Source organism: Lolium rigidum, chromosome 5, assembly GCF_022539505.1.
Source record: "Lolium rigidum isolate FL_2022 chromosome 5, APGP_CSIRO_Lrig_0.1, whole genome shotgun sequence".
Classification (NCBI taxonomy): Eukaryota; Viridiplantae; Streptophyta; class Magnoliopsida; order Poales; family Poaceae; genus Lolium; species Lolium rigidum.
In genome coordinates, this window is record NC_061512.1 from 49,084,750 (window position 1) to 49,095,369 (window position 10,620).

At 47.0% G+C, this 10,620-nt stretch overlaps 1 protein-coding gene across 1 annotated transcript; it reads right to left on the reverse strand.

The window, feature by feature from the left end:
• Nucleotides 1–6,124, reverse strand: LOC124651471 (cytochrome P450 81Q32-like). The gene is made up of 3 exons (XM_047190562.1): nt 6,105–6,124; nt 711–1,506; nt 1–618 (listed from the first exon to the last, which is right to left on the reverse strand). Exons 1-3 carry the CDS (start codon nt 6,122–6,124, stop codon nt 1–3), a joined length of 1,434 nt encoding a protein of 477 aa, XP_047046518.1.
• Between the last annotated feature and the right edge of the window lie 4,496 nt (nt 6,125–10,620).

Here is a 10,620-nt window from a genome sequence, read left to right on the forward strand (position 1 = left end):
TCAGGTGGAAGCAGAGAGCACACTCTTGACGAACTGGCGGGGCCGGCAGACAGCCGCCAATGGCGTCGCCATTGGCATCGTCAGCCCAGCACCTTCGGCCATGTCGACGGTACTGCCTTCAGCAATATCCCACTCGAAGCACTGCAATAGTGCTGCCAGTGTCAGGGGGACAAGGCGCATCGCCAGGCCCTCGCCGGGACATCGCCTCCGGCCAAGCCCGAACGGCAGCATGGGCACCGTGACCGTGTCTCTGTCCATGAAGCGCTCCGGCCTGAACTCCTCCGGCGCATCCCAGATATTGGCGTCCCGGTGGATCGCCCACGCGTTGACGAGGATCATCGTGCCACGCCGGACGCGGAAGCCGCCCACCGTGCAGTCCTCCATTGACTCGTGCGCCGGGATGACCGGGGCAACGGGGCAGAGCCGAAGGGTTTCTTTGACGACGCATTGCAGGTAAGGGAGGTTGGTGATGTCGGACTCATCCACTAGCCGGCCGGTGCCGACAACGGCGTCTATCTCGGCTCTCGCCTTCTTCATCGCCTCCGGGTGCGTCAGCAGCTGCGCCATCGCCCACTCCGTGGTCAGCGCCGATGTGTCGGTGCCGGCGCCGAGCAGTACCTGGATGTCAACGTGGACATATTGCAACCATATTGTCACAGGCCAAACGGGATGGTGGTGTCAGAACGCAGTTTGCAGAAGAGGGTACTCACCAACACGATGCCTTTGACGACGGTGTCAGTGTAGTAGTCTGGATCGGTTTGTTGATGTTCCATGAGCACGTCAATCACAGCCTTCTTCTTAACGTCCCGGCTACCAGCGTCGCGCGTTCGCCGGTGGTCGTCGATGAGGCCAGTGGCGAACGCGTCACGCCTCGACTGCAGATTCGCCATCGCTGCCTCGACGCCGCGGACGCGGTCGACCCACCGCAGCGCCGGAAAGAAGTCCCCGACGCTGGGCACGCCGCTCACCGCGAACGTCTCCTCGACGATCTCCTGGAACATGTGCACGTCGCCGGCATGCCGGCGTCCGGTGATCGCGCGCAGCATCACGTTGAGCACCAGCTCGAAGAGCTTCGGACGGAGGGTGATGATCCCCCTGCTGGAGGCTACGGCGTCATGGAGCAGGTTCTCGACGAGGAACGCGACCTCGGAGTGGCGTTCGGCGGCGAGCGCGCCGAGGCGGGAAGAGGAGAAGAGCTCGGCGGCGAAGAACCGGCGCAGGCCGCGCCAGTGGTCCCCGTAAGAGACCCACACGACGCTGGTGCGCCCGTACCCGAGGTGCTCCCCGGCGAGCACCTGCGGCCTCCCTGCCAGCACGGCGTCGTGCACCGTGAAGCACTCCTCGGCGGCGGCGTGAGATGACACGAGCAGCGCCCGGCGCATGCCCAGCCTGAGAGACAGGAGCGGCGCCGCGTTCACCGCTGGGGCCCCGGCGAGCGCGGCCAGCGAGCGGTGCAGCGGCTTCTTGATAAGGTGGAGGTGGCCGAGCAGCGGGAGAGACGGCGGGCTGGGCGCGCTGCCGCTCCTGTCCCCACGCCGTTGCCTCAGCCGAACAAAGACGGCGACGGCACCGGCGATGATGAGGAGTAGGATGAGGAGGACGCCGCCGGTGGGCATTTCCTCCGCGGTTGCGTCCGTGGATGGAGTCGTCATTGCTGGCACCGCCTGGCCCTTGCTACGACACGTAGTTCAACTATGGTAGAGTAGCCTTGGCAACTAGGCCACTGAGATCCCACGCCTGCAGGAAGGGAATCGTCCGCCAAGACCTTGTCGTCCGCACATGCGAGGACAAACTACTCTTGGTAAGCTGGTGTTTTCCATGGAATGGTAAACGTCCTGGGATTCATCTTTCTTGGATTGATGGAGATAGATCGCTAGATTGCCATTCTTGTTCCGAGTGGAGGATTGCTCGAGTTAACCAAATTCGATTCTGCAGAGATAAACGGCATAGAAAAATTCTCGCCGGCAGCGGCAGCAAATAAGATCGTTTCTGCATCGGGGGCACAGACAAATGGAGGACGAGCTCCGGTAAGCTCATTACTGTTAAAAATGTCAAAAATAACGGAAACACCTAGTTAAGCCACACCATTTTATTTTAATTAGTAAGATCTAAACTTGTGGTTAAAATATGAGATGAGATTAAAAGATCTTATTTTAATTAGTAAGATCTGTCAAGAGTGGGCAATGAGGCTTTGCTCAAGGCTGTTATCCAGACAATTCTAGCATTTGTTCAGGTAAATAGCCATGGAAAAAATAGCGCGCTATTTCGACGCTAATAGCACGCTATAACGTTTTTAGACAGCCCGCGTTACATTATTTCGGCGCTATAGCGTATTTTTTGGCTGACGCTATTTTATTATAGCGCGCTATTTTTTTTCCTTGGTAAATAGCCCTCATGCGACGTCATTAAGGCGAATTGTCAAGGAGCGACATCGTTGGATAGAATAGCTCCCGCGCGGCGATTTTGGTGGCAGTAAACCGCTCCCGTGCGACGGTAGGGCTTAACCGTATGAGACAGAGTTAATAGTGGGAATTATGTGTGTCCGGCAGGACCCGCAACTTATACACATCAGCATTGGACCCACATGAGCTCCTCCGAGCATGGGACCCACCTCTTGTCCACCTCACGTCACGGGACCCGCAGCTTATCCACGTCAGGACATGGGACCCACAACTCCCAACTGGTACAAGACATAGCCATCTCACGCATGCGCAGGAGCCATCCCCGTGACCGTTCCGACCGTTGCATCCTCCTTCCCCTCTTCTTCTCCGACGATTAAGCTTGGCAGACAGTATATGTCGAGCTCCGCATCAGCTTCCCACTACCCATGGCCGCTATATGGTCCAGTATCGATGGGAAGGTTCCCTAATTGCCCACGTACGGCACCCCTGGAGCGGTTGGTCACATCGACCAACAAGACTGTGAACCTTGGCCGCGAGTTTGTGAAATGCGAGAGCAAGGAAGAGCATGGGGAAGGTGAGATTTGAGTTTTCCCTCTCCCAATTCTTTTTGTTGTCTTCAATTTTTGTTTTTTCACCCGATTTGGGAACTAGGGTTAATCTCTTCTATTTCAGAATCTGGCCAAATGCGGACATTTTGAGTGACTTGATGAGTACATCAATAAGATTGAAATGGAGGGTGCATCCCTAGGGCTCGATTTACCATCGACGGTAGAGCAATTGGGATCTTCCACCCCCATGGCTGCTACGATGGGGAATGCGGTAGGGGTTAAGGCAGCTGAGTTCAAGGAGTTGAAGAAGATGAATAAACAGCTAACCAAACTTGTCGATGTGAAGAAGTGGGACAATCTGATGGCTGCAATTTTTTACTTTTGTGCAATTGATCTTGGAGTTGTCTATCTCGCTGATCATTAGTCATTAGACAATGTAATAAGTGTTGCAGCTAGTTTGACATGGATATTTTCTATCTGGTGATGACTTGAATAAAATGCAACACAAATTCTGTTTGGTCTGTTTCAGTGTGCAATGTGGGTGTAATTTTCAATTCGGTAGAAAATAATTGGACAACGAGTAGGAGAAAAGGTCAGGCCTAAGTAAAACCTAGCCACGCCCGATGATAAAAGACGTGTTCTTTGGGCTAAAAACAAACGTGCACATTCTTGGGCCCAATGATAAAGGAATGCTAGGTTTTTATTTGGTTTATGTTATTTCACTCATATTTAGTTTATTGCACTCATCTTGTTTGAACATAATTCATTTTGAGCTTTTTAGTTTTTTTGTAGTGCACATGTGATAAAATAATTATAGGTTTTGAACTTATTTGAGCTTGTTTTTCAGATTTTTGATTCTATGGAAATTCTAGGTTTGTGTAGTGCACATGTGATACACGACTTTTATTAATTCTAGGTTTTGAGATTTTTTTAGATAAAAGAATTCTAGGTTTTTAGGTTTTGAAAATTGCATATCCACTTGTGTAGTTTCCCTTGAATTAAATTTGAGTTTTTTTGAGCTTATTTGTTCCACAACTGAGATTTGGGTGAGATTTCGAAAAAAATTTGAGGAGGAAGTTGTATGCACATTACTATTCACAAGAAGATTTTTGCCCAAACTTTCGCACGAAAATAAGAATGGATAAGAACTTGAACTTTTTTGCATGAACATATTTCATCAAACATAATGACATAGATACATGAGATGCAAACGAGTAGCATCTCACCCTTACATAACTCTAAGTTCGAAACACGACACAACACGACACAACATGACATAGATAAAAACGGGAAACAAAACAAACACGATAAAACTGAAACATGACCATTTTCAACTTCAACTCCTCCCCTCGTCACCCCTTTGGCCCAACAGATTCACCAACAATTCCAGCATGCTGCCGTAACTATCATGGACAGCTTCTCTCAACCACATACCATAAATAACACACTTACAAAAGATTGTACAACATTAAGCATGTGACCCAACAGGATCGGTATAGCGCTAGCTCATGAGTCCGAACACCTTCGGATCAATAACCAATGCTAGGATGTGGACATGCACATTGGATCATTTGCATACTCGAAGAACTTAAAAAACCTTCCGTGTTGTTATATGTCATTCCCTTTGTTACACGATATGTTTACTTTGGTATTAGTAATCAAACCTCGATTACTATACCCGTTGTCTTCGATCCGGTATCATTGCTCCTTTTCTCATTTAGAGTATATTGACGATGTCCCGTGATTACTACCTCAATATGTCTACGCTGTACATGTTACTAGACATCACAATACCTAGAGGGCCCGGTTCATATTTCTCCTTTTAGGAGGAACAAATCCCAAACTTGAACCATTAGGTTTCCCGCACCTTCGGATAGGCTTTAGTCTTAACCTTCCCAAGACTCGTGGTTATCCTAGTGAGAGTGGGTGAGATCAAAACATACCCTCCGATATGAGTCACCAAAATATTCTCATGGTCGAAGGACTTATACATAATTAACACATAAATATATTAACTTGTATGAAGCTGACGAAGTCTCTCGATTGATTCATGTCGCCAATGCAACATCTCTCAACCCTGCAAGATATTCGCAACTCCACACACTTGCGGACGTAGCCGCCGACCACGAAGCGGTAAATTGCAACCTTCTAATTCCCAATGGAACATCAGATCACACAAACTTTCAGTAGCAAAGCACCAGATCGATGCGAATTGGTGTATAGATTCAACAGAGTTGCCAAGCAATCAACTATGAACTAGTGTTTATCTTAAACGTGGTCTGAGTCTATGATAACCCACAAGTATAGGGGATCGCAACAGTCTTCGAGGGAAGTAAAACCCAAATTCATTGATTCGACATAAGGGGAGACAAAGAATACTTATAAGACATAACAACTGAGTTGTCAATTCAGCTGCACCTGGAAAAGCACTAGTAACAGGGGTGATGTGAAAGCAGCAGTAATATGAGAGCAATAGTAACAAGAATACGTAGGCAATAGCAAGAATACGTACGCAATGGCACCGGAAAATAGTTGATACTACTTCTAATGTCATATAGAACCGAGTGAGTATTTGATGATGAAAGATGGACCGGGGTTCCCAGCTATCTACACTAGTGGTAACTCTCCAATAAATAGTGTTGGGTGAACAAATTACAGCTTGGGCAATTGATAGGATTGAAAGCATTAAGACGTAACATCAAGATTATTAATCATGTAGGCATGTTTTTCATATATAGTCATACGTGCTCGCAATGAGAAACTTGCATAACATCTTTTGTCCTACCAGCCAGTGGCAGCCGGGCCTCAAGGGAATCTATCGGTAATTAAGGTACTCCTTTTAATAGAGCACCGGAGCAAAGCATTAACACTTGGTGAAAACATGTGATCCTCATATCTAAGCCTTCCCCTCCAGCTTATCCCGCTTGCCGTCACTCCGGGGCCTCGGGTTCCGGACATAGACATGTGCAAACAACTTGTAGATACAATCTAAGCAATAATTATAGAGCTTAAATCTAAGATCATATCACTCGTGCACTAGTGACAAGCATTAAACACAACAAAGTTGCAGCAACAATAACTTCACAAACTTATATAGATAGACTGATCATAATGTAACAATTCATCGGAGCCCAACAACCACAACACCGATTACATCAGATGGATCTCAATCATGTAAGGCAGCTCATGAGATCATTGTATTGAAGTACATGGGAGAGAGTACCAACTAGCTACTGCTAGAACCCGTAGTCCATGGGGGAACTACTCACGGAGCATGATGGAGGCGGTGGCGTCGATGGAGATGGCTTCCGGGGGCACTTCCCCGTCCCGGCGGCGTGCCGGAACAGAGATACCGTCCCCTGAATCTTGGTTTCGCGATGGCGGCGACGCCCCTGGAGTCTTTCTGGAATATGATTGATTGTTTTAGGGTTTTCGCGTCGCGAGTAGTGTTTTCTTCAAAGATATAAAGGAGTAGGTAAACTGACTCAACATAAAGTAAAAGAAAGACCCTTCGCAGAGGGAAGCAGGGATTAAATCATGTGCTAGAGCGTTTTAAGTTTTGAAATCATATAGAGAGCATAAAAGTAAAGTTTTGAGAGGTATTTGTTGTTGTCAACGAATGGTAGTGGGCACTCTAACCCCTCATCAAACAGACTTTCAAAGAGCGGCTCCCATGAAGGACGTTATCTCTACCAAAGAAGGTAGATCATCCCTCTTCTCTTTTGTTTACACATGTATTTTAGTTTTATTTATAGATGACACTCCTCCCAACCTTTTGCTTTCACAAGCCATGGCTAACCGAATCCTCGGGTGCCTTCCAACATTTCACATACCATGAAGGAGTGTCTATTTGCAAAATTAAGTTGCTTATGAAGGAGATATGCCCTAGAGGCAATAATAAAGTGGTTATTATTTATATCTTTATGTTTATGATAAATGTTTTTATATCATGCTAGAATTGTATTAACCGAAACATTAGTACATGTGTGATATGTAGACAACAAGAAGTCCCTAGTATGCCTCTTAAACTAGCTTGTTGATTAATGGATGATTAGTTTCATAATCATGAACATTGGATGTTATTAATAACAAGGTTATATCATTATATGAATGATGTAATGGACACACCCAATTAAGCGTAGCATAAGATCTCGTCATTAAGTTATTTGCTATAAGCTTTCGATACATAGTTACCTAGTCCTTATGACCATGAGATCATGTAAATCACTTATACCGGAAAGGTACTTTGATTACACCAAACACCACTGCGTAAATGGGTGGCTATAAAGGTGGGATTAAGTATCCGGAAAGTATGAGTTGAGGCATATGGATCAATAGTGGGATTTGTCCATCCCGATGACGGATAGATATACTCCGGGCCCTCTCGGTGGAATGTCGTCTAATGTCTTGCAAGCATATGAATGAGTTCATAAGAGACCACATACCACGGTACGTAGTAAAAGAGTACTTGTCGTGAGACGAGGTTGAACAAGGTATAGAGTGATACCGAAGATCAAACCTCTGACAAGTAAAATATCGCGAGACAAAGGGAATTGGTAATGTATGTGAATGGTTCATTCGATCACTAAAGTCATCGTTGAATATGTGGGAGCCATTATGGATCTCCGTATCCCGCTATTGGTTATTGGTCGGAGTGAGTACTCAACCATGTCCGCATAGTTCTCGAACCGTAGGGTGACACACTTAAAGTTGGATGTTGAAATGGTAGTTCTTGTATATGGAATGAAGTTGGAATATTTGTTCGGAGTCCCGGATGTGATCCCGGACATCACGAGGAGTCCCGGAATGGTCCGGAGAATAAGATTCATATATAGGATGTCATTTTATGTGAATAAAATGTCGCGGAAGGTTCTATGGAAGGTTCTAGAAGGTTCTAGAAAAGTCCGGAAGAAACCACCAAGGAAGGTGGAGTCCACAAGGGACTCCACCCCCATGGCCGGCCAACCCTAGTGGGGGAGGAGTCCCAAGTGGACTCCCCCTTAGGGGCCGGCCACCCCCACATGGGAGGTGGGAATCCCACCTTTGGGTGGGAGTCCTAGTTGGGCTAGGATTGCCCCCTCCTATGGAAGGATTTGGTTCGGGTCTTATTCGAAGACTTGGACACCACCTCTTGGGGTTCCACCTATATAATGAGGGACAAGGGGGAGGGGGCCGGCCACCTAAAACACCACCAAGGTGGCCGCACCCCTATAGTGGCCGGCGCCCCCTCTCCCCAAACCCTAGCCGCCTCGCTCCTCCACTTCCCGCACGCTTAGCGAAGCTCCGCCGGACTTCTCCACCACCACCGACACCACGCCGTCGTGCTGTCGGATTCAAGAGGAGCTACTACTTCCGCTGCCCGCTGGAACGGGGAGGTGGACGTCGTCTTCATCAACAACCGAACGTGTGACCGAGTACGGAGGTGCCGCCCGTTCGTGGCGCCGGAACCGATCGTGATCAAGATCTTCTACGCGCTTTGCAAGCGGCAAGTGAACGTCTACCGCAGCAACAAGAGCCTCATCTTGTAGGCTTTGGAATCTCTTCAAGGGTGAGACTCGATACCCCCTCGTTGCTACCGTCTTCTAGATTGCATCTTGGCTTGGATTGCGTGTTCGCGGTAGGAAAATTTTTGTTTTCTATGCTACGTTATCCTACAAAGTGGTATCGTAGCCGTGTCTATGCATAGATGGTTGCACGAGTAGAACACAATGGTTTGTGGGCGTTGATGCTCTTGTTATCTTTAGTTGAGTACTTTGCATCTTTATGGCATAGTGGGATGAAGCGGCTCGGACTAACTTTACATGACCGCGTTCATGAGACTTGTTCCTCGTTCGACATGCAACTTGTATTGCATAAGAGGCTTTGCGGGTGTCTCGTCTCTCCTACTATAGTAAAGATTCAATTTACTCTTCTATTGACAACATTAGTATCAACGTTGTGGTTCATGTTCGTAGGTAGATTAGATCTATATCGAAAAACCCTAAACCACGTAAAATATGCAAACCAAATTAGAGAGCGTCTAACTTGTTTTTGCAGGGTTTGGTGATGTGATATGGCCATAATGTGATGATGAATATGTATGAGATGATCATTATTGTATTGTGGCAACCGGCAGGAGCCTTATGGTTGTCTTTAAATTTCATGTTGAGTAGTATTTCAAAGTAGTTGTAATAGTTGCTACATGGAGGACAATCATGAAGACGGCGCCATTGACCTTGGTGCTTCGCCGACGATGATGGAGATCATGCCCGAAGATGATGGAGATCATGTCCGTGCTTTGGAGATGAAGATCAAAGGCGCAAAGACAAAAGGGCCATATCATATCACATATGAACCGCATGTGATGTTAATCCTTTTATGCATCTTATTTTGCTTAGATTGCGACGGTAGCATTATAAGATGATCCCTCACTAAAATCTCAAGATAATAAAGTGTTCATCCTTAGTAGCACCGTTATCAAGTCTTGTCGTTTCGAAGCATCTCGTGATGATCGGGTGTGATAGATTCAATAAGTACATACAAACGGGTGCAAGACAGCTTTGCACATGCGCATACTAAGGTGGCCTTGACGAGCCTAGCATGTACGGACATGGTCTCGGAACACATGATACCGAAAGGTAGAGCATGAATCATATGGTTGATATGATGAACACTTTGAGTGTTCGCCAAAGAAATCACACCTTTTCTCGTGATGATCGGGTTTTGGTGCGGTGGATTTGGTTCGTGTGATCACTAAGACAATGCGAGGGATATTGTTTTGAGTGGGAGTTCATCTAGATTTTTAATTATGTAGAATTAAAATTTGAACTCAATTTGTCATAAACTTAGTCTAAACTATTGCAAATATATGTTGTAGAGATGGCGTCCCCAATCAATTTTAACCAGCTTCCTAGAGAAAGAAAAGCTTAAGAACAACGGTAGCAACTTCACCGACCGGTTCCGTCATGTGAGGATCTTCCTCTCTCGGCGGAAATCTGCAATATGTGCTTGATGCACCGCTAGGTGACCCTCCCGCGTAAACTGAAACCGATGAAGTAAAAGCTGTTTACGCGACTCGAAAACTCGTGTACTCTCAAGTTCGATGTGCCATCTTATGCGATCTGAATCCGATCTTCAAAAACGTTTGAGCACCACGATCCTCATGAGTTGATGAAAGAGTTGCAGACTATTTTTGAGACTCATGCGGCCGTGCAATGCTATGAAGCATCGAAACAATTTTTCACCTGTATGATGGAAGAAGGCAGCTCCGTTAGTGAGCACATGCTCGCCATGACCGGGCATGCGAAGAAACTCGGTGACTTGGGAATAGTGATTCCTAACGTGACCGGGATTAATCGTGTCCTTCAATCACCGCCACCAAGTTACAAGAACTTTGTGATGAACTACAATATGCGTAACATGAACAAGGAGTTACTCGAACTCTTTGGCATGCTAAAAGCCGCCGAGATTGAGATCAAGAAAGAGCACCAAGTGTTGATGGTCAACAAGACCACCAGCTTCAAGAAACAGGGCAAGTCTAAGGGAAAATTCAAGAAGGGTGGCAAGAAAGCTGCCACGCCTCCCGTGAAACCTAAGAACGGCCCTAAGCCCGATGCCGAGTGCTATTATCGCAAGGAGAAGGGACACCGGAAGCGTAATTGCTCCAAGTATCCGGGCTGATCCGAAGAGCG

Coding starts and splice junctions, on each gene's coding strand:
- LOC124651471 (XM_047190562.1), bottom strand. CDS start 6,124: ATGATTGAGATCCATCTGAT. Junction 1,507..6,104: donor ATGATTGAGATCCATCTGAT/GTAATCGGTGTT, acceptor CAGCGCGCCCAG/CCCGCCGTCTCTCCCGCTGC. Junction 619..710: donor TCGTCAAAGGCATCGTGTTG/GTGAGTACCCTC, acceptor GTTGACATCCAG/GTACTGCTCGGCGCCGGCAC.